Source organism: Dunckerocampus dactyliophorus, chromosome 1 (genome assembly GCF_027744805.1).
Source record: "Dunckerocampus dactyliophorus isolate RoL2022-P2 chromosome 1, RoL_Ddac_1.1, whole genome shotgun sequence".
Lineage (NCBI taxonomy): Eukaryota > Metazoa > Chordata > Actinopteri > Syngnathiformes > Syngnathidae > Dunckerocampus > Dunckerocampus dactyliophorus.
Genome location: NC_072819.1, coordinates 41006174 through 41031639, shown reverse-complemented (window position 1 = coordinate 41031639; position 25466 = coordinate 41006174). Strand labels below are relative to the sequence as shown.

The following is a 25466-nucleotide window of genomic DNA, read 5'->3' as shown; positions in this document are numbered from 1 at the left end:
AAATCCTGACACGTTTATTACTTTAGAGACAATAAACGCTTAAAGGGATAGTTGGGATTTTTTTACACAAAGTTGTATGACATCCCCATCAGCAGTGGACCCCCCATCAGCAGTTTGGCTTCTCAAAACAATATACGTTCAAAAATGTAATACATTTGCATCATACAAATGCCTCCTCAAAAAAATCTGACCTGACAAATCGCTCGGTGTTATATTTGTCTCCCGCCGGGTCCCTGAGCACTGTCGCCTTGCATTTTATATTTTATATTTTATATTTTATATTTTATATTTTATATTTTTTTTTTATTTTTCTTTTTATTTTATGACAATCCACAACAGCACTGGTCAAAAGAACTCAGATTTTAAAAGTTGAAGTTTGGTTCATTATACAGGCAAGCGGGCACGACTGTAATATGCAAATCAAAGTGAAGTAAAAAAAACTGAAAATGTCTCCAATAAACAATGTCCTGTCTGAATTTCAGAATTCATTTAGTCCCCTTTCATCAATGTCTTTCATTTACAACAAACAGCATTGTCATCCAAACTAACATGTTTCCACTCATGGAAATATTAAAGCTACCCTTGTGAGGACTGAAATGTATCTGATCAAATTCATTATCTGCTCTTAAGATGGTTGTCTCCATTAAGAATGAATTCATTAGTTGCAGGCGTAATCATTACAAGGAGCCCTGTTGTGGCTTTGTGAGGGGAAACCATCTCCTAGCAACCGCTTAGTAGGCTAGTGCATTTCTTGAGGCCAGTGAATTAGGAGGGTCCCTTGGTGATGACCGAGCCAGAAGTCCCGGTGCTCATTGACTTTAATCCCGTCTAGATAACGGCTACTTGTGTGAATATATAGTAATTACCTAAAGCCAAGGGGATCCCAACTCTAAATTCCTGCTGCATCCTCAAAGCCTTTGCAAGCCTCATAACTAACCGAACTGCCCTGAATGTGGAGTCCTGAGCTCCTTTGATAAAGTGCAAGAATGGGAGTCAGCAGATAAATGACTCTGGTCTCTGCGTTGTTGAAAAGACGAGTTATGTCCTTAGCACTTTGGTGAGTGAGTTTGTTCTCTACAATATTTGTGCTCAATAAAAAAACATACTGGGATTGATTCTTCACCTTGCATTTTTCTGTTTGGGCATGTTTCTGTCACTTCATGGTGCAAAAATCACTTTCTTACATTTTTGTACATACATTTTCAGCACAATACATGTTGAAAGATGACAAAAATGATTCCTCATCAATCGTACAACCTTGTGGCCATAAAACTGTTAAGAGTGGTAACAATACAGTGCAAGCTGCCTATTTTTCATCAAGGATAGTGTGGCCTTCAATGGAACAAAAAGGATAATAATTGTTGCGACAGCAAGTTCCGGGTAAAGAAAAGATATGTCTACAACTCAGAATTTAGAAGATTTTTATGATTCCAATTCCATTTTTGATTCCATATCGATTGTCTTATCCATTCTTATTTGGAAAACAGGTTGATTAGCATCAACTTTGTTTGGTTTAGAAGTAACATGATCTTACAAAACCAACAGTGAGGTCTTTAAGAGGCCCACAACCTGGGGCTCCTCGATGGGATACCAATCCAATCCAATCCAATCCACTTTGTTTATATAGCACATTTTATAAACATTGTTTCCAAAGTGCTGCACAGACTAGCAAAACCACAAATAATAAGTAAATAAGGGATTGTAAATGTAAGTGTAAATAAAAAGTAAAAATCACTATCGTAAAAACTAAAAAATCCAATAAATAAAAACAAAGAAACGTACAACAGTAAAATATTTAAACAGGAAATAAAAACAATAAAAAGCAAAACATTCCAAGAAGTAGATGAAAGTACATTGAATTAAAAACTAAAATAACTAAAACAATTAAAACTAAAAAAAGTAAAAGACACAGAGGACCACACGACTCACGCCGAGTTAAAAGCCAGAGAATAAAAGTGGGTTTTAAGACGAGACTTAAAGCTTTCAATTGTGGGGGCTGTTTTTACATGAGGGGGGAGAGTGTTCCACAGCTTTGGACCAACTACAGAAAAGGCCCGGTCTCCCCTGGTCTTAAGTCTGGTCTTAGGCACCACCAGTTGGAGCTGGCCTTCAGACCTCAATGTGCGCGCTGGAGTGTAGATTTGGATGAGGTCCGAGATGTACTGAGGGGCCAGCCCATTCAAAGCCTTAAAAACAAACAAAAAAATTCCTTAAAAAATACTAGTCGTCATCATAGTCATCTAAATGTAATGTACGAGAAGACATTCATTTAACGTTAACAGTTAGTAATAGCAGGTGTTACGGTGATGCAAATGGCGCTAATATGACAGGCAGCATTAGCTACTTAATTACCTGCAGTTGCAGAAGCTGCTGTTGCTACTGGGTTGAGATTCACTCCGGAGCGGATTGAAAAGTCGACATTCATTGAAATTAATGCATACTTTGTGTACATACGTTTCTGCATATTGGTAGTATTTCCACCCTTTGATGAAATATCCACTTTGCAAGTACTGCAAGTTGCCCTGTTGTCCTTTTTTCTGAAATGTAACCAAACCTTTGAACATTTGTGTTGATGTGTTTCGTGCTGACGTCACCACGCAAGGGAAAAGGGAATCGTTTGGAGAACTGGCAAATCATTCCAAGGAATTGAAACACTGGGCACCAGTTCTTGTAGATTCCCATCCCTATCTACAACACATAATGCTGTTTTGTTATTGAGGGTCAGTAAAGCCACACAGGCCAGATGGCGCTTTAAAATTTTGATGCTGCTTCGCTCCAGCTTTCAACTGTGCCGCCGCAGCGCCTTCATTTTTCTTCCATTGGCAACAAGCCTGGGCAAATGTGGCAGGGGGGTGATTGTGCAACAACCTCTATGTATGTACTGGGGATAATCTTAGGAGGCCACTCACTTCTACTGCTTGTATAGCTTTATGCAAATATGTCCAGACTCAATAGAGTATTCTAGTCATGCAATCGCCTGCATAGTAGCTGTGCTGCCTCTTCAGGGTGCATTTAAATAAGAATCTTATGTTCACGGGTGATGAATGTATGCGTGAAATATGAGTAAATAAAGGGGAAACAACAACATATAGCACTTTACAGAACACCTCTTGAATGTCTCACAGGCGGCTGCTAGAAGCGGCGAAGAAGGCCAATCAAACAGGCCACTTTATCTGGGTGGGTTCAGACAGCTGGGGGTCCAAAATCTCCCCAATACTGAACCAGGAAGAGATGGCTGAAGGCGCCGTGACCATCCTGCCAAAACGACAGTCCATCAAAGGTAATGATCATCCATGAATGAAATCGGCCAATACCGATCACATATATTAAGTGTACAATTTTAAATTGATATGAAAAGGGGAACATAAAATTATTTAGACAAAAACATATTTTTCGGGCTATCTGCCTTAGACCTCCGACTGCCACGCACACACGGACAAGTGCCCAGCGTTTGGCCTGATTTGTTGTCGCCCAATCAATGATCACATTGTGAGCCTTGAAAAAGTGCCCGCCCCCCAAATGCTGCACCAAACTAAAGCTTTTTAACGTGCCACCCCTGTGAGATGTGTTTCGTGGCATGTTTTGCAGGGTGCAAAATTTATATCACTCTCACAAACGACAGCTAAGTCCCACACGTGGCAGATATGATTGTTTTGGCTTTGGCACGCCTGCGCAGTGTGAGGGAAAGTGAGCGGGAGACGCTCGCTGCAGGCTACATGCTGCAATATTACAAGCCACAGGTGATCCGCTTTAGTTATCGGCGTTGAAAGGCACATGCTTTTTCATTGCATTCAGCCGATTTTGATCAATCAAGCGGAGCACTCCTATAATTAATAAAAATAACTGCAGTCCGAGTAAAGCTTGTTATGTCTCATTATGTCTCGAAACTACCATCACCGTTTGTTGTATGTGTAAGTTAAATCTTACAAAGAGTTTCCCAACATATCACATTTTCCTCTCAGCTTGTAAGAATAACTGGTGGTTTAACACGGAGCTCATGTTGTCAAAGCATTACATGAACATTTTACATTGCAATCTGCATTATTCATTGGCTAATGCATAATTGAGCAATCCGATGTCAAAATTGATCGCGCAGCAATATGGACATGGGACACAATGACTGGTCAAACTACAGTATTGGTTAAACTGCACCAGGCAACTTTGATATACAAGCTTGTGGTCATGGTTAAGAAGACCCAAAAACAGCATATCTCTTGACCATGTATTTGCAGGTATGGCCTTGAGCGGTAACTTAACACTGCCACATATGTATGGCAACTATATACATAGATGCACAGAAATTCATGATATCAAAAATCAATTCAAAACGCCACATTCATGATTCAAGGTTGTCAACACTTGTTATGCAGCGTCTCGCATGTGAGTTTGGATGGATGTTTCTGTGAAAAAAAATGATACGAAAATGTGTTTTTAATGGTTATTTAGATGAGCAGCGCTGACAGTACATCAAAGTACAAATCCGCACACCACGTGAAAAAGTAAAAACCGTGCTTTTTAATCGATACATACATACATTTACAATGAATACATACAAATACAGACTCAGAATGCCTTCGTTTAAAAAAAGTAACAAAATGGTCAGTAAATTGGTATCCCTTCTAGGCTTTGATCGCTACTTCATCAGTCGAACACTGGAGAACAACAGGAGAAACATCTGGTTTGCAGAGTTCTGGGAGAACAACTTCCAGTGCAAACTAAGCCGGCATGCTGTGAAGAAAGGCTCTGGCATCAAAAAGTGCACAAGTGAGTACACACCTAATAGAAGGCGAGCATCCAACAGCAAACTCCCCATCACCAACGCCATGTAAATGGACTGTGTCTCTTTTAAATATATATTGTGTTTATTGGGTGCATACAAATAGTTAGTCAAGGCAACCACACTATAATTTAGCCTGAATGTAATGGGTGGACATAAGTAAATGGGCACATCTAATTTTCTTCCAGAGAAATTAATATTACTATGTTTGTTGGCTCGTTTCTAGAAGGCGACAATAGCTATCACAAAACCATTTCACGGCATTCTCTGAAAACCTAATCAATAGCAAATCCAATAACCTACGCCGGATACAAGCTTTCAGACTATTAAAGTCAGAAAGAGCTCTCGGACTATCTCCCACCCTACTGATTTGGGATGCAACACTGCAATGCTAGCGGGCTGATTTGCAGCTGCTTGCAGTAATGGTTAAATCACATCCCTTATAGATCCATTCCCAAGATGTTGAAGAGTCGTACAACACAAAGAAGAGAGCTTCGCTCTTAAGTTTGCACCAGTTCATTTCGTTCACTCGTCCTCTTTAAGCAGTACTGATGTACTGATTGTACCCAGTGGACATTATGTGCTGCTTGCATACATACTGTATATGCAGCAAATCATTCATTTATACGTATATAAGGTTAATATCTAGGAGACATCTTGGAACGGGGGTTATTCAGTACGGCGCTTATAGTCATACTTCATAGTGGTAAATGCACAGGTGCGTAGAGGGCAAATGAAACCAATGGACTTGCTCAATTTTAAAGAACAAAGGACATTTATTTAAGAAAACTCTGAACACCGTTTAATTTCCTGAATCTCCTTTAGGTTAAGACTCTCAATGTCTTTTGTTTTGTTTTCAACATCGGATTAAAAATGTAAAAACAAAATAAAATTCTGTGGTCTGAGAAAATAGCAAACCAAATATCATTCATCTACCCGGGTGGTGTGTTTTTATTGTTTTACGCTTATCTGTGCAATGAGAAGACTTTAGACAACGATGTCCTTGACTGGTGAGATGCTCCACTGCACCTTCGCATGTCCGCTGTCATTCAGTCACACATCCATCGGTGATTTGCCCATCAAATGGTCTCAGCCTCAGAAATTGCCAGGTAAAAAAACAAGCCTGCCTAAGCAGAGTGAATTATTAACTCACTATTGAATTAAGATATGAATCTGGAATTTGGATTTTTACATTCACTTTTATCCTGGAAACCATTGTGAATTTAACAGCATAGCTGTTACGTGCAAATGCGAATGAACCACACAGATGTAGGTAAAGCTGTTTCCTCGAACTCATCTTAATACACTTAACTTATTCAAATGTTCATCTCTCCTCCAATTGTTTTTGTAAATTAATATCTTATCATGAATTCATCATATTTGAATACATAAATGACTATTTCGAAGTCTTTGAACATGACATTTAAGCAAAACGGCTTCTACCACGTGTGCAAAAAACCCTAATTTACCATCATTAGCTTAGCCCAGCAAATAACGAACTCATCGGAGAATGCCATGCAATCTACTCTTACTACACCGAGTAGCTTTTTCCGTCTTAGCGCTAGCTGCGTTGTGTCACTTCACTTCTTCTCTGTATCCCTGACTCTGGGACACTAATATTGTTTCTCCCCTCTGCTGGACAAAAATAGCTACTGCAGGCGATGAAAAGGTGTAAACAGGATAAATTATAACTTGAGTGGATTACATTCTGTAAATGAGGTATGCTTAGTAATAATGCTTGTAAATGTAATAAATGTTTATGAGCATAGATCAGTATTTTTGAATCAGTGTGTCATTTAAAACAGTGTGCAACACTATACGGATGATAATTGCACTGTGGAATTATTATAGTTGTGTGCATTTTGTGAGCGCAACATCTAAGTGCAAGATGCTGATTATGTAGCAGAACAGCAAGACGTTAACCGGTAATGAAACACTAAAGCATATATACAGGACAGTGGTGTGAAAAAGTGTTTGCCCCCTTCTTTATTTCTTATTTTTTGCATGTTTGTCACACTTAAATGTTTCAGATCATCAAGCAAGTTTAATATTAGTCAATGACAACACAAAACACAAAATGCAATTTTGAAATGAAACTTTTTTGATTAAGGGAGAACAAAAATCCAAACCTACATGGCCCTGTGTGAAAAACTGATGTGAGAAACTGCCCCTTAAAGATAATACTTGGCTGGGCCACCCTTAGCAGCAACAACTGCAATCAAGCATTTGCGATAACTTGCAATGAGTCTCTTCCAGCGCTGGGGAGGAATTTTGGCCCTCTCATCCTTGCAGAATTGTTGTAATTCAGCCACATTGGAGGGTTTTCCAGCATGAACCGCCTTTTTAAGGTCATGCCACAGCATCTCAATAGGATTCAGGTCAGGACTTTGATTAGGTCACTCCAAAGTCTACATTTTGTTTTTCATCAGCCATTCAGAGGTGGACTTGCCAGGCATGTTTTGGATCATTGTCCTGCTGCAGAACCCAAGTTCATTTCAGCTTGAGGTCACAAACAGATGACCAGAAATTCTCCTTCATGATTTCTTGGTAGACAGCAGAATTCATGCTTCCATTTATCACAGCAAGTCTTCCACGTCCTGAAGCAGCAAAACAGCCCCAGACCATCACACTACCACCACCTAATTTTATTGTTGGTATGAAGTTCTTTTTCTGAAGCTGTGTGTAATGGGACACACAACTTCCAAAAAGTTAAGCTTTTTTTTGTCAGATCACAGAGTATTTTCCCAAAGGTCTTGGGATGATCAAAATGTTTTTGGGCAAAATTGAGACAGTGGTTTTCGTCTTGGAACTCTGCCATGCAGGTGGTTTTTACACAGTGTCTTACCTATGGTGGAGTCATGAACACTGACCTTAACTGAGGCAAGTGAGTCCTGCAGTTCTTTGGATGTTGTTGTGGGGTCTTTTGTGACCTCTTATATGAGTCGTCGTTGAGCTCTCGGGGTGATTTTGGTTGGCTGGCCACTCCTGGGAATGTTCACCACTGTTCCTTGTGTGCGGTTTGTGGATAATGGCTCTCTCTGTGGTTTGCTGGAGTCCCAAAGCTTTAGAGATGGCTTTATAACCTTTTCCAGACTGATGGATCTCAATTACTTTCTTTAGGGAGGGGCAATCACTTTTTCACACAGGGCCATGTAGGTTTAGATATTTTTTCTCTCTTAATAATAAAAAGTTTAATTTAATTCATTTAAAACTGCATTTTATGTTCAGTTGTGCTGTCATTGATTAATATTTACTTTTCTTTGATGAACTGAAACATTTAAGCGTGACAAACAAATAAAGACCAAAAAATAACACATTTTCACCCCACTATACTTTTCATCTGGGATTCAAGCGACCGAAATAAGTGTCCTCCGTAGGGTGGCTGGACTCACCCCAGGAGATAGGGTGAGGAGCTAGGTCATCTGGGCGAAGCTCAGCACAGAGCTGCCTCAGTGCAGTGTAGGTGGGCCAGGCGTCTCGTCCATATTCTTTCTGGACGCGTCCCTGGTGAGGTGTTCTGGGCATGCCCAGCTGGGAGGAGGCCCACGTAATAGACCTAGGACATGCTGGAGGGATTATGTCTCACAGCTGGTTTGGGAACACTTCTGTATCCTCCTGGCGGAGCTAGAAGAGGTGGCCGGAGACCACAGAGTCTGGCCTTCCCTACTGAGTCTCCTTTCCCCACAGCCCAGACCCGGATAAGCAGAAGAAAATGGATGGATGGAATTTCGGTAGACAAGGGCAAGAATCCAGGAGAGTTGGCACGTCTTTATCAGACACATGCTGTTGCTTGGAATCTCCAGCCAAAAGTGGATTAGGCCAGACACTAAAGCTTGGGAGATACAGAGTGTTCAGTATACTGAAAGGTCAAAAATATCACGCAGAGGCATCAAATCAACAGTGTCACGAATAAAACAAGCAAGTAATAGCTGCTAAAATTAGTTTAATGGGGTGCATAAGATGAACATCCCAGGTTACATGGATTAATTATACAAGAAAGGACGCAAGCTTAAGTTCTTGCTGGCAGACACAGAATTCAATAATTCTCTCTCCACAGACAGTTCTCTGTTTCACACTATTGAACCATAAAATGTGATTCAGTTTTACACAGACGGATGGTCATGAATCGCTGATATAACCTTGAATGTGTCAGAAGTACAGAAAAATGTTCCACACTATTATGTTTTTTGTCAGTTGCTTCAGTCCATAAAGGGCAAGGTTGGACCATCAATCACAATTACTTTGGACAATGATCCAATTTTCTACAAACTACAGAAAGTCAGTCTTTAAATGTTTGTCATGCTATAATGGGTATATAGTATGGGTTAGATTTCACAGGCTGTGCCTTTTCTTAGTATTTCTTATATGGCAGCAGTATTTCTGAAGTTTGAATGAGGCAATTTTTTGCATTTTTGCAGGCATGAGCCATGAAGGCGAGTGTGTGCATGCTTACAAACCACTGTCCAATTTCCTCATCCTCAGAAAACGTCAACAAAAATACTATACACATAATCTGACACATCTTTCTCTCAAGACTCCTTGAAGATACAGTATCCATCCATTTTCTGTACAACTTATCATTTGCAGATGCAAGCCAAGGGTTGGTTTTCAACAGTTATCCTCAAATTTTAATTTATTTTTCTTTGCATGTTGTTGGAAGCAAATAATAACATTGAAAATAGTCACAATCACAACGAGTTTGGCCTGAACAAAGTTTGGCTTCTACGGTATATACGTATTTCTGCTAAAAGCCATCGTGCAACAAATGGTCAAGCAAAGTTTATTTAAACTACTGTTACATTTAAGCTACCATAACCATAAATGTAACCTTGGATACCAAGAGCCAAATGGCTGAATAAACACATTTGATCTTAGATTGCTCCACAATTGTAAATGGTTTTAAGTTATGTGTCCTGCTCTCGCTAACGTTTGGCCTTGCTAGCTCAGCAGACAGCTAACAGGTTCTCAACAAAGACTTCAGATGAGCTACATTTCAGAGCCTTTACTTTGAAGCACTCTAAAACTGAACATACAGTATATAAATAAAACATGTCAATTATGACTTACATAAGATACAAATAATTTATCTGTGACGTTCAACAGAAACGGAAAGCATTAAAATAAATGTGCTAGCTCAATGCTAATTTGCATTGGAAATCCCATATATCGATTAGCGATTAGCATTAACAATTTACATGGTGATTTGAAAGACCTCCAAATATGACAACTAAACAACTACAGCAGCTACATTTAAATATACATTACACTTAAATAGACTACCTAATAAGCAGAACATGCTTTCAGCCAAACATTTTCTTTGGCTCAACAAGAGACAAAACTGGCAAAATTGCAAACTGCAAAATTGGTTACTCGTGACGATTGGAATAATATAACAAGGACAAACTGAAGTTAAATGCATACGTGCAGATGAGACTCATTATATAAGCAATAGTGTTGCGAATTTGTCACCAAAAAAGTCACCTAACTTTTTGAAAATGAATAAACTGACAAAGCTGACAAGTGATCAATGTTTACTGTTTAAAAACGTATGAATGCTGTTGTGTTAAGTCGCTATTGTGTTAAGTCAATCGTACTGTATTTCAATTCGGGCAAAATGTTTATTATTATTTGTTTTTCCCTAGTGCATGCAAAGATAATAAAAACTGTGAGCTAGTTTTCTCATGTTTGTATCCCAGAAAGGAAACAGTAATTCTGTCAACATTTTCCCAAAAGGAAAACAGAGTCTTTGAGTTGCAAGAGGGAATTGCAAGCTGTTACTGGTCAGTGCAGCCATTAGATTTAAGGTGCACATTCACAGTGCTATGGATTGGTGGCCACCACTGACTGAAGCAGACAGTCAGAGAAAAACTGGAATTATCACAGCTTTACGCTTCAGTTCACAGGGAACAGAATAGCCAGGTATGCTGTCATTTTTTTCCATTCCTGGATTGCGAGGAGGTGCGATCGTTTTACAAACTCTGTGAGCACTCAGTATACATAGTTGTAGCTCCCACTGGCATCAACTTTCCTGAGACCAGGTGTAAAAAAAAAAAATGGAGGTCAGAAAATCCACAGGGTGCCTTAAGTGCATGAAAACCTACATCCAACACATCTCAGAGCCTCCTGACATCCTACCATCATTGAGCTATATATATTCCTATGTCGAAGACACCTGGAGGTGAGAGAAAGAAGAGAGAGAGAATGTGACGGTAAAGAAAAAAACAAAAAAAAAACAAATAGACTCTCACGTCTCGACTTGGCCTATAGCTAAAATCGAAAGTCTCACTGGCAATATTTAAGCTGTTAAAACATTCAGAGCCTTGTCACTAACATCAAATTGCCTCAGCAGAGCGAGCGACTACGGGAGCAGCATAACAATAACAGCCAGACAAGCCCAAACTATTCATCTGTTAAAAGCTGCCTCTTGTTAAAAGTGAGTGTCTTTGCTGAGCTAAAGAGCGGCACGCACAGACATATAAAACAAGGTCTGCACTTCCATGTGCCTCGCCTCATGCACTGTGTGTTTATGTTGTGTCAGCTCATTCAGCAAGTATGAAGTCAGAATTGAGATTAAATAAAAGTCCAGTTGTGGAATCTCCAAATATCAAAATGATAACCTGAATTATGGTACCGGTTTTAATTTATTTTGAACATGGATACAAGTTACATCAGAATACATCACATCGTACAACTCACAGTTACACGTGTTCAAAAAGGAGTAGGAAGAAGCAAAGCGTATTTAATCCTACCCCCCATACTTTTCACATCAATTAAAATACATTTGTGCACATCCTGTATTTTAAATGTACTCTTTGCCAATTGCAAAACATAGAAAAATAAGACAGTATAACAATGTGGTCAAATAGGAGTCACGGTTTGTAGTCACTGTAAATAAATTCCATATCAGTTAGAATAAATAATAATAATAATTGATGAAATGGTTAATAGTTGACAGAATATGGTTGATGAGTGAGCACAGACAATGTTCTCATGAAAAATGAAGAGTTACGGTAGTAGTAAATGCAAGAGTGGTTGTATGTACACAATGGTTCAGGACTCTTCTTACTTTGACTTTGTAAACAACTGCTGTGTTGAAATCTCTCATTTTAGTGCATTGTTTGAGTTCTGTACTCAATCCGTTCCATAATTTCATCCCACATACTGAAATGCTGAAGGTTTTTAAGTGTTTTAAGTTGTATTTTTCCCTAAGGTCATATTTGAATTGTATAACGTTTTGGCAAGCAGGGTATTGTTTGCTTTATGCATCATTTTTACTTTTTGAAAATTTTGTAGATCAGCAAATTTTAATCATGTGATTTTGGGAATAAAGGGGTTGTATGTTCTCTATAAGCAGCATTATGGACTATGCTAACGTATCTTTTTTGTAGCACGGTTAGCGAGTGAAGTGTACTTTTATAGTTATTCTCCACACAATAAGTTAGATATGGTAATACCAGAGAACAGTAGAGCGTATGAAGTGATTTTTGGTCCAGAACCAATTTTGCTTCATTTGTTATTGAGGTATTCCTTACCACTTTATGTTGTACATTTTTAATGTGTGATTTCCAGCTAATATGGGCATCTATTATGAGCCCCAGAAATGTATTTTCATTCAACTTGTGGATGTCAATGGCATCAATTTGTATCAGTAGATAAGTATCCTTTCTACCAAATAGCATTATTTTTAGTTTACTTAGGTTTGGGGGTAGTCTGTTTTTATCAAACCATCTTTTTACTGTGGTCAATTCATCTGTGACTTTTTTATTACCTCTTGCGTGCTATCGTCTGTAAATAATAGTAGCTTTAGGTCTTTTGTGACTTTACAGATGTCATTAACGTATAGGTTGAACAGTTTTGGTCCCGGTATTGACCCCTGGGGTACGCCACACAATATATTCTATCAAACAACTCTGCATAAAATGTAAAACACAGTTTTCACAGCTGTTTATAAATCGCATGGATATGAATGAGTTTTACAGTAGTTGCTTTGGTGGCGCATTCAAATTTGACCTTTCACTCATTACATCTAAATAATGTCATCACCTCATGAAGTGCTAATGAAAGACAATTGTGTGAAGGAGTGTTTTAACTAGTAAGGATGTAACAGATCACACTTACTTTCCGTCACAGACTGGCTAATTAATTCAGATTAGCCAAAGTGGTGCAGCGCTGGCAAGCACCTGCCACTCTTGAACTTGTCAAATGAATTGTTTTTGTTACAAAAAATTAATATAAGCTCAAAGTAACGAAGCTGATCAGTTGCAAAATGCAATGCAATGGGCAGGCACTATTCACGACGTTGGCTACGCCTACAACTACCTCATGAGATTCTTCAATATAAGAGCTGTAATTTTAAAAATCTACTCAGTTAAACGCATTGTTGAAAACCAATGTTGATAAAAATATTAAATTATAGGAAACTAGTGTGAACTACAATAAATATATAGTCAAATGAAATACTCGATGAGTCAAAATTGATCATTATCTTGTATCTGGTAAAACATGCGCCGCTAAGGTTAGACCTTTTCCAGTCAGCGATCGTCTGATCTCACTGTTCCTTCTCACTTATTTTCTCTCATGCCCCATGTACATTTTCATGTACATTTTCCCACGCCACCCCCGTATTGAAATACAGTCGACCCTCACTACACTGCAGTCACACTATTGCGGTTTTTCAAAGATGTATTAATTAATTAATTATCACAGTTTCATGTTTGACCATGGTTAGACAAGTCATATGTAGCATTCTGATCACATGGTATGAGTAATGACACAAAGCATTGATGAGACATGACATTACAGTATATTGCATTACTTTAACACTGCATGGAGTCAGCCATAGCATGTCTGAGATGATAGAGAGAGAAAAAAAGTTCTCCTCCCGTCCCGTGTGAAAGTGGTAAGTTGTCCTTCTTCTCCACTCCGTTTGAAACCCTTTCTTAAGTGTAGAATGAATACATTGGAGGCTAACTAGTTAGCTCACTAGCATGCTATGCTAAAGCCGTGGCCGTCTCGTGTCCCTGCAGTGATCCTGTAGCCTGCGTATTAGCAATGTGTTGTAAACCAAGAATAACAGGAGTGTAAAGGTGACTATAGGGCTGTCATTTCATGTCAACAGGGCTCTAATAATGACTGAACCTGGTAATATTCTGTACAAACCACTGTATGAATTGCTGGCACCAGCATTCTTCATAGAAGCACCTTATTATCATACAATTTTCAAATTAAGTTTATTATCTCATTTTGTGACATTTAAACAAGACAGCCCTGTCTGCGTGATTCTCAAAACGGAGAAAATCATGCAAACCCTTTTTTCCTTTCCAACGACTACGTATGCTTTGGTGTATTTCGTGGTCTTTTTTTTTATTCCGGTTATCATCACTTATTCTCCTTGCCTCAGACGTGTGCTTTATTTCTGTCAGGAACGTCTCCATTGCTCATCCTCCGTTAGTTCTGCACATCAGTGTGCCTGTGTACTTCTTCTACTGGGTTGAACAAGCAGCCAGCCATGAATACCATGCATGAAGTAGAGGCAAACTGCGCTAGCAGTGCACTTGCAGGTTATGCTAAAATTGATTAGGCCGCTAATTGAAACCTCACTTGGCGATTGACATATTTTCAAAGCAGTGAAACAAGCCCAGCCAAGATGAATATACACATGTCAAATCTAATTATGTTAACACTGAAGAATGATGAGGCATGTCTTCCTCTGTCCTCCACTCCTGGATCACCACTCCATCACTTCCATGTCCTGTTGATTAATAACCGGGAGATGGAACGTGACTTGGTGGAGATAAACAGTTCACATAAAACAGCATATGAGTTGTTCCAGGAAGAATATTATGGCATCGATATTTGTAAAGACCAGAATTTATTTACAAGGTAGTTCAGTAATGTCAAATAGGAATGTGATTTTGTGCTCATTAAATGGAGGACATACAGTCTAGTTTATAGCACTCACTAAATTCAATTCTCACTCAGTTTTGTCACATTGCGATGCAACATTGCATCTTGATTCAAGGGAAATAATCAAGTATTGTTTGGTCTTGTTGTATGACATATTTTTATAATTTTCCCTTTTAGATCACGAGAGGATTGGTAAAGATTCCTCCTATGAACAAGAGGGAAAAGTCCAGTTTGTGATTGACGCGGTTTATGCCATGGCTCACGCGCTGCACAACATGCACAAAGACCTCTGCCCTGGGAAAATTGGCCTCTGCTCCAAGATGGAGACCATCAATGGCACACTGCTGCTCAAATACATTCGAAATGTCAACTTCTCAGGTGTGTACTCATGATAACCCATGCATATACAGTATACTGAAGCACTTGAATTGTCAGATTTTTTTCTGATCCACAACATGCCCAAGCACGCAAGTGTGTGCTGGTCTTTAATTATCAGGATGCTCCAAAGAAATGACTGTGAGCAAGTACAAGAAGGTGGGACCCGTAGGAGGCTTGACAATTAACAGCAAGAAGAGTGTGTTTTCTTATCTTGTCACCATTGAACAGCCGACACGGTCCTTAGAGTGCTTTCTCTGCTGGATTATAATTATACATGATGAGAAGAAGCAGCAGGAACAAAACAAGCACCAGCAATTTGTTTTTTGTTTTTTTTTTTACATAAGTACATAGTAAATTCGTACAAATATTCTATGAACTTTTCTATGGGAGGTATGCTATTGTTTTTCCCTATCCTTTATTTGAAAATATTATTTATGTTTCCCAGCATTATGATGCAAGATCACTGCCATTTTCCAAATTCTGCCCAAAAAACTGTGAAAAGTTTTGACTTACTCTGTAATTTTGCAACTCAAGCCAAGCCAAGATTGTCACTGCAGTGCAATTCCAATGCCACTATCATGTTGCCAAGCAACACCGGTCATCGATGGTTAAGTTGTATGTTTATATAACACGCCTAGTTCAGCCAGCTCCACGTTCCGCCCTGAGCTCAAACCATGGTCCACAGCCGGTGAGCTAAAACACCGAACTGTCAATTTGAAGTCCGACGAGACTCCGAAGGTGTCAGGGAGTGAGGTTTACCAACGTACATCCGCACAGCCACAGTGGCTGGCATCCGTTACAATTAGTGACACGAAAAAAAAATTCAGAAGACTACTGAAACTGACTGGATAGTGCACGGGTTTACCCTCGTGTTTGGTTTGCAGTTTTATGGGAGAGCTTACAGCGCATACTGAACAGAGTTAAGTTTAGAAAACAGCTGTTGGTCTTTAATAATGCAGGCAACCTTTTATTTTGGCTAATAAAGGTGAACATGACGGTAGTGTTTGCAACAGTGACGTCTTCATTCGTGATGGATGTTGAAAGGAAACTCAAGGGGCTTCATCTTCAAAGTCATAACATTGTTTACCTGTGCCTGAATGGGCTTATTACCATGTAAGCAGGTCACTCCTTATTTGTGTAAAATATACAAATATTACATCTAAATACACAGTCTCTAGTCAAAATGTCTTCCTTTTAGAAGAAAAATATGTTAGATCATTTCTCCCAATACTGAAATAAAGCTAAACTAATGCTGTATAACATATTCTGGTTATAGGAATAAACATTATTTTATAAATGTTATTTTTGATCTTCTGTTACTGGAAGTCTTGGCAGCAGTAAATCCCTTCAGGTATGATTTAAAAAAAAAATCAATGGTGCATATTACTGGAATACTGTATCCTGCTTTGCTTGTCCATTAGCCTCAGGCAAGAGGGAATTTAAAAGCTCCGTAGGAAAACAAGATAGGAACGTCTACATGATCCCGGTGAATTCTGGGAATTCTCCATAGGCACTGGCGCTGACTAAAGGAAATGAGAAACCAAGCAACTAACCAAGATTAAGTTCATACGTATTGATGCTCAATCTGGAGATTGTAAATCCAACGTGATCCATGACAGCAGCGATCTCTAGTTATATGTGGGATTATTACTGGGGTACTTACAGACATTTATGGCAAGATATTTGCTTTTATGAGGTAATTTTGTAATTCCTTAATAAGGCAGTAAAGCACTGCTCCAATATTTGCTGTAACATCCGCACTTAACAGTTGTTATGTACTTTATTTATTTTATCCCACAGCGGGAAAATTTACTTGTTACAGCAGCAAGCAATCAAGATACGCAAGTAAAGAGTACAGTGTAAAGAATACATATTGACTACAACATGGTTCAGGTGGTGCAGGTGTTGTAGAGTCTGACAGCGGTCGGTATGAAGGACCTGCGGAACCTCTCCTTCTTACACCGTGGGTGTAACAGTCTGCTGCTGAAGGAGCTGCTAAGGGAACCCACAGTGTCATGTAGCGGGTGAGAGGTGTTGTCCATGATGGATGTCAGCTTAGCCAACATCCTTCTCTCCCCCACTTCCTCCACGGAGTCCAGAGGACCGTCCAGGACAGAGCTCGCTCTCCTGATCAGCCTATTGATCCTGCTCCTGTCCCTGTCCGTGCTGCCCCCTCTCCAGCAGCCCACAGCATAGAAGATGGCTGAGGCCACCACAGAGTCATAAAAGGTCCGTAAAAGAGTCCTGCACACACCAAAGGACCTCAGTCTCCTCAGCAGGTGGAGGCGACTCTGGCCCTTCTTGTAGAGGGCGTGGGTGTTGACGGACCAGTCCAGCTTGTTGTTAAGGTGAACACCCAGGAATTTGTAGCTGTCTACCAACTCTATGTCCGCTCCCTGGATGTTCACCGGTGTTAACGCTGGCAAGTTTGATTTAACTTGGGAGTAACTGGATGAAGCGCACAGAATCACAGAAGCATTTTAATTAAAAGGGGTCTGCTTTACTGTATATAGGTGGATTCATGATGATCTATCATGATGAGAAACTACCTAATCTTTCATGACTTATGACCTTTTCTAATAGAAATAAATGTATATAATATAATTGTTATCTATAAACTACCGAGTGCATTCATGAGGCAAACGGTGTTTCTTTAATATTTTGTCATTTTGTGACAAAATGACTTCACCATCAAACAAATTGTCTCCACTTCAGGCACGTCCGCAATCAGCAGCATTATCATAGTACAATTTATAATTAAGACCTTTTCAACAACGTTTGTAAACAACATTAGGTTTTATGCTTTTTGACTAATTGAATTTAATAAAGAGTAAGAATATTGCATTTTGATTTCATTTAATTTTGTTATCCATAGTAACATCCAGGAAATAATTTATCTCAAATTTCAACAGTTGGGATATCATCTACAAGTGTAAAAGTTGAGACCCATTCATGTCAAGAATTTGTTTTTCCCCACCATTTATGTAACATTGATCTGACTACATTTGGATGTGGTGCCTTAATGCACAATGTTAAAGGTATTAATAGCCTGCATCATTGCAGCATATTGGTGCAGAGCTGCAGCTGGGTTGTGCCAGAAAGCATGACCGAAATGGGCCCAGATTATTAGACACGCTGTCTATTAGTTATCTGCTGCCGGTGCATAAAATCACGAAAAAAATGTTGGCGAAACTAATTGATTACTTATTGAATTTGTTGAAGGGCCGCACACTCCAGCCATGCACTCCAGCTTCCTTCCACGTCCCAAAAATATTTATGCTCAGATAATTGGACACTAAATTAGGTGAGGTGAATAGCTCCAAATTACACTTTGTTTACCCAAAAATATTTCAAAGATTGTGTAAAAAAAATTCTATATTCTTGACAATTGCACGTTAAACTGAATGAGATTTGTCGTTCGGGCCCAAACTATTGACAATTACCAGTCGTGGCTGAGCGAGAAGAGGGCGGGAGAGGGTGTCATAATGTCTTCTCTGTTGTTTGCTCACTTGCCCACCTACGAGAAACTCCGTGTGGGTCTCTGTGACACGCCTGCATCTCTTCAGGTGACTGGTACGTGTGAGTGACAGGAAGGAATCCTCTGAATAGCTTGGTGAGAGGTTGTTTGGCACCACCGGCAGGTTTCCATGTATAAATGTGTTTGCCTCAAATATAAGAGGTAAACACATAAGAGGTATTTTTTTCTCAATTTGTTCCAAAGTAAATAAATACTGTGTTATGTCTGGGTCATTACGGTACTATTACGTAAAGTGACAGTAAAAGTACATTTTCATTATGCTCAAAACTAGCATCCTGGAGTCGTTTTGCTGCTGTACCTGCAGCCAATGTAACGTGTCCTTGATAATGTTTATGCAAAATGAAATAAAAAGGTGAAATGGAACAGCTACTCCGTGAATGATGCTAAATCAGTGTTTAATACCTGCATTTCCCTTGCAGGCCTCTTGTTGTATTGTGACAAAGAGCATGATTAGGAAAATGGGACGAGACAATGGTGAATGAGTATGATGGTTTAGTGTATATTGCATTTGCAGAACCAGATGTGTGTGAAGTAGGTCCACAGTCTATAAATGTCATCACCATCGATCCAAACTACTATCGACCTGCAAGTTAACTGAGAGTCCTTTTGGCTTTTGCCCCTGTCAGAGCATACTAGATAAAGATGCTTCTAATGGGTCTTTTCACAGAGACACAGGCTGATCACTGAACCTGTGAATGACTTGAATGTTCTCTCACTCCCCAATCCTGTGATTCTGGTGAAGGGTTCAAAAGGTTGGTTTTGGAACAGACAGGAGCAGGAAGAGGAAGGATGGGACCTCAATAGAGACCTCAAAGTGGTAATTAAAATCAGTGCTGTCGTTTGTCTGTACTCTGAGGACGACCTTGAGGATAACAAGCGATGGGGCAATAAGCAGAATGGAGGCGTGTGAAATGATATGGGAACATGAACAGACAGCTGTGTGAACCCTCCTCGAATAACCAGGCCAGCCTAGCTGTCAACATCTATTTGGTCCCATCATTAACTCTCTAACAGCTTTGCACACTAATTTCATGTCAGGGCATCACAACAGCAAAAGATTTCAAAATTTGGGCATCTCTTGGATCCAAAATTACCAAACAGTGCACACTTGAAGAACAACACAGTTACTCTTTGTTTTTCATTTGCAGGAATTGCTGGCACGCCGGTGGTCTTCAACGTAAACGGAGACGCTCCTGGTCGTTATGAAATCTACCAATACCAGATGACAAATAACACCACAGAGTACAAAATCATCGGCCACTGGACCGACCAGCTGCACTTAGATGTACGAACCTCTGGAATACCACTTGCTAGAAGCCTTTACCGTGATATTCTTTCGTGTGCTTAAAACATCACTGTCAGAAAGCCACTTTGATTCAGTTTGTCCTGACAAGAAAATGTAAAAAGCATAATGGTAATAACTAGGGATGAAGGACTACACCACTATCTGTATCTGAATCTCTTATCTGTTCGTCCATCTAAATTATCCGTATAGCGTCTGTACTCGTGGTGGGCATAAACCTGAAGTGGGCGTGGTCTAACCAGAAACGGGCGGGGCTTAAATCTGTACATTATTTTAAATTTTGTCAGAAGTTGCTATATTTATTATTATTCAGCTATATGTGTACTACAGTATGTATGTGTGTAAGTGATCTGAAATACTTTATATATTTATATATAGTTTTTAATGATCTGTGTGAAATTGGTGATTCATGCAAACATCCATTGATGGCAAACAGGGAAATAATCTGTCAGCCTTGTTCCCTGTATTTTTGTCAAAAGCACCAGTACGACGGTACTACAAGCAAAGTGTTCCAACTGACTTTATATCAAAATGCAACGTATTGAGAGGGGTTTAATATTTTACACGCTTATGTAAATAATGTAGTATGATGGCCATACAGGCAGAATGTTTGATGCAGCTCTTGTGCAGGTGTACCTAATGTTGCAGTAGCCAGTCAAGGCATGCTACTGTTACCACCGTCCGTGTACTGCCAACTGAAAATTAAAATTCTTATATTGTGGGTAGCACGGATGTTTTATGACGACTTCATGGAATAAGACAAAAATACTTTAAAAAAAAAGCGGTCATGCTACCCCAATTGATTTACATAAGTGACTGACGCAACACAAGCCTGCACAGAGCTGTCTGGTCAAATGCACGATACAAACCGAAATAGAGGCGAGCTGGGGATAACCTATTAAAGCGGAGGCAGTGGACAACGCCACACGAGCTGTTTCCAACTTGCCAATTGCACCGTGTACGTGAATGAGGAACCAGTCTGCTCCTTTGTGGCTGCAGCCTGCGGTCTGTCTCGGGAGGGGCGGTCGCTGTGTGTGACTGGCCAATCACAGAGCGTGAGGAGCGAATACGTAATGAGGATTTTCTTTCATCACGATTACGGATAATGACGAGATGTACTCGTTTCATGCTCGTATTCGGCAAAAATGCATTATCCGTAACGGATACTCGTTGATAACGAGCATCCGGCTCATCCCTAGTAATAACACCATCATGTTTGATGAAAACATGAGTTGAAATGTTTTTATTGGCTTTATGGTTTGCTTGAGGCACCAAGAAACGGATGACAGGAAAACTTCTGATTATATCTCAATTTTTTTCAACCTTTAAAAATCCTCATGCAGTTCACATTTAACACAAACTGACAATTGAAACACTTAGTAATTTTCCTTTAGTCTTATATGACGAGTATCAAATATTGAGATGAAAGTTGGCTTTTGCTGGGGGTGATAATCACGCTGTGTGAGGTTGTCATTGTAGTTCATAATCTCAAACAAAAAAAGCACTTTGGGTTATTGCAAAGTGTGCTTTGTAGTGCCTTTGCAGCATTTTCTTTAATGGTGTATAAGGGCAAGTGAAGCTTCGAGCATGGATTACATTTTGATGTTAACCTCAAACTACCACAGGTATGTGTAATGTTCATTTTTATGTATTTGCATCATTTATACACAAGCCCTGTGGCGTTCTTTTTTTGTTGTTACGGCACATAGCGTAGGTAAAGTATTAAATTATTGTAGACATCAATGTCCTGAGTTTCTGTTGTCTCCAGCATTGCCTGGCAGAAATCTCCCAGGAAAATCATGAATGCCATATGAAGATGCAAAAAAAAATATATATATATTACTTTAATATCCCTGTCTATGCCCACTTTAAATATTCCCTTTACCCTCTATTTTTGCTACACCTTATATCAAAAGCAAGCAGTATTGCGGTAAAATTGTTAGTTCAGTGCAACCGAAGATTGGCCATCCCTCGTTAAAGTCAAGCATAGCCTGCAACCTTTCACAGGATAAAGGGTATGGCCTGTAAATAACAAGCAAGACTGGAACAACACAGGCATGTGATACTACATCACATACCAGGAGAATTCTTTTGCCTCAGGAAACAGCAATTTTCCATGTAGTCCATTATTGTTGAGTGCAAGAAGGTAATGTATTCCACAAAATATACTTAACTGATTTCCATTAAACCTTGAAGAGGGCATGGGCCAAGAACCAAACTATTAATATCTGAAGCAGCTCTAGTTAATGTTTCAAATCCCTTTCGTTAAAATTTGGCCTTGGTATAGGTCGGCATGGTCTAATGCTAACAGCAAAACTACAATAACACAATAATACTGTTGGTGTCACGAGACACCCAACCAGTGGCGGTTCTGGCTTGAATGACCCAAGGAGTGACGCTCCCAAAACCTCCTACACTCGCCACAACTTTACACATTTATGTATTGAGTTATACATTGCCACAAAACCCTACAAAATACTGTATATTAGGAAATAGCCCTTCCCAGCCCCCCTTCTCCCCACCTCAACACACCTCAACTTTTTCCAACTACAGAAAGGTGCTTATTGCACAAGCTCAAGCTCCCCTTAAATTGCATGAACTTAAATCCACATTTACACAATTAAAACTCTCAGTCAAGAAAACAAATGAACGGCAGTTAGCCTATAGCCACCAAGTAACGTTAGCTTATTTGTTCATACACATTCCATAAAGTGGTGTACGTAAAGTGATGCTATAGCACCATACCTTTATCTTTGGCCCTTTTCTCCTCTTCATCTTTCCTCTTCTTTCTAAATTGTCCACCTGGTGGCTTTGACTTTGAATTTTCCATGTTTTGTTGACACAAATTAAGAGCATTTTTATCATCATCTCCCACCGTCATCCAACTAGCAGTCAAGGCTAAACCAACTCATATCCACTCACAATTCCCTCCTTTTGATTTCACATTTTGCTAGTGAAATAACATGTTTGAGACTCTTTGTCTCCGGTATAATTCATATAATATAATAACTAAATATGTTTTATTTTTGAGCAATTACTGTTGTAATTTACATTTTTTACCTTGTAATTAACCTGAAAGCTGAGGCCCAGCGGCACCCGCCCCCTCGCTTCTTCTTTGGCTTGATCCACATCACGTGGTGGACGTTTCATAGTTTGACCAGCCTGGGGGCGCGAGTATCGCGCCTGTAGAGGGCGCCCATCTGCCACACATATGTGCTGACTTGATGAGGATTTGATGAGCGCTGAACATTAGTAAATAGGATTTTTTCCCCCCCCCACCCCGCGGCGCCCCGGGCAATTGTCCATGTGACCCATGGCTAGAACCACCACTGCACTCAACTCTCGATGCCCGAGAATGGGTCCACGAGAGGAGACGAGATTGTACAAAAGTGTGTCTTTTAAGTAGAATTAATCTCCATCACCCTCTGTAGATCAGTTTTCACAAAACCAAACACTGATCAATAAAAATGGATTTTCAATTTAGTAGTTTCTTCATCCCAGAGATTGAGAATAATTTACAAATAAATAATGATGACTAATAACAGGAAATAAAGAAAAGTGTACGGTGTGAAGTGGTCGTTTGTATTCATTTGTTTATGTTCATGCCCCTTCAGACAGAGGAGATGCAGTGGCCAGGTGGAACTCAAGAGGTGCCCTCCTCCATATGCAGCCAACCGTGCCGAGCTGGCCAGCGGAAGAAGACCGTGAAAGGAATTCCATGTTGTTGGCACTGCGAGAATTGCGACGGCTACCAGTATCAGGCGGACACTTACACCTGCAAGATGTGTCGCTTTGACCTGAGGCCCAATGAGAACCACACCGGCTGCGTTCGCATTCCCATTGTCAAGCTGGAGTGGAGCTCCCCATGGGCTGTCATCCCCGTCCTCATTGCTGTCCTGGGCATCATGGCGACACTGTTTGTTGTTGTCACCTTTGTACGCTACAATGACACACCTATTGTTAAGGCCTCAGGGCGAGAACTGAGCTACGTGCTTCTGACCGGTATCTTCTTGTGCTATGCCACAACGTTCCTGATGATCTCTGCCCCTGATGTGTTTATATGCTCGCTGCGCAGGATCTTCCTGGGCCTGGGTATGAGTATCAGTTATGCAGCATTGCTCACGAAGACTAATCGCATCTACAGGATTTTTGAACAGGGCAAAATGTCAGTCAGCGCCCCTCGATTCATCTCCCCGGCCTCACAGTTGGTCATCACATTCAGCTTGATTTCCGTTCAACTTCTCGGGGTGTGTATCTGGTTTGGTGTTGACCCATCCCAAGCCATCATCGATTACGAGGACCAGCGTACAGCTAATCCTGATATGGCCCGTGGAGTTCTAAAGTGCGACATATCGGATCTGTCCCTCATCTGTCTGTTGGGTTACAGCATGCTTCTGATGGTCACCTGCACCGTTTACGCCATCAAAACCAGAGGGGTGCCAGAGACTTTTAATGAAGCCAAACCTATCGGCTTCACCATGTACACCACTTGCATCGTATGGCTTGCCTTCATCCCCATCTTCTTTGGGACGTCACAATCGGCAGAAAAGGTAAATTTGAAGTGTAAATACCCACAAGCCTCACAAATGTGCCATTTTTCCCAACGGTGCTATACTTACAAACTGCACAATGGCAGCATTCATTTTGCTTGTGCAGGTGGGATGTCAGCATCCCACTTGGGCTTCTTATATTTCCTGTGTGCCTCCTTGTGAAGAAAATAGCCACTTGAATGTCAGCCTGGAGTTGTGCTTCTGCTCATCATGATGAGTTGATGTACCCAGGCCTTCACTGTGGGGATTACAAGGCTCTTGTGAGGATAATTCCTTCACCTCAACACCTCAAGTTTGCTTGGAATTTGTCGTGTGTTTTCATTCAAGTAGGAAATGGAAAGGAAAGCAGTTATTCACGTTGAAGCAAACCCATGTCTTTATTAAACTCTGCTCTCTAGATTGCTAATATGAACTCAACATTTCAGAGAAGCATAAAGTGGGAAATTTTATGCAAAACCCCTATCATCAACAGTATAATTGCCTCATCATCGAGCCTCAATACTTTTTTTTATTTGTACTGGGAGAGTGAGCAGGATTCTCCATAGGGTGGTCTTGCTATCGTTTCAGCATATTAACATAGTTTGTGGAAAAAAATGTGAAATAATAAAGATAGGTCCACGAAGCAGATGCGTTGTACAGTGGAACCTCGGTTAGCGTATTTTTGGTTTACGTTGGAAAAATGTTGCCTCGGCTTGCGTGTATTTAGCGGTTAGTGTATAATATGTTGCGCATCTTGTCGTGTTATTGATACACTGCATGAGTCCAACTGTGTTCACAATGTATGGATTGTTATCGCAAAACTATAAATTGTAAAGCTATTTTAAAAATTATAAAAAATATTTTTTTGTTTTGCGATATCATTTTTGGGTGTCCACAAGAGATTAATTGGATTACTTTCTTATTTCTTATGGGAAAAATTGATTCAGTTTGTGTGATTTCGGTTTGAGTCGGACCTTCTAGATCAGAGATCCACAACCCCCAGGCCGCGGTCCGGTACCGGGCCATGGGTCATTT

The 25466-nt window shown here is 40.0% G+C and overlaps 1 protein-coding gene across 2 annotated transcripts in view; it reads left to right on the top strand.

The window, feature by feature from the left end:
- The window catches only part of LOC129182909 (metabotropic glutamate receptor 4-like), a 191520-nt gene that overhangs the window by 155969 nt on the left and 10085 nt on the right, over positions 1-25466 (top strand). Inside the window, exons 5-9 of one of the 2 annotated variants that reach the window (XM_054779566.1) lie at positions 3126-3280; positions 4624-4764; positions 14861-15061; positions 19748-19884; positions 23517-24452. In XM_054779566.1, coding sequence (XP_054635541.1) covers positions 3126-3280; positions 4624-4764; positions 14861-15061; positions 19748-19884; positions 23517-24452 — 1570 coding nt within the window. The remainder of the gene's footprint in view (positions 1-3125; positions 3281-4623; positions 4765-14860; positions 15062-19747; positions 19885-23516; positions 24453-25466) is intronic. The other variant, XM_054779575.1, reaches the window with a different exon arrangement.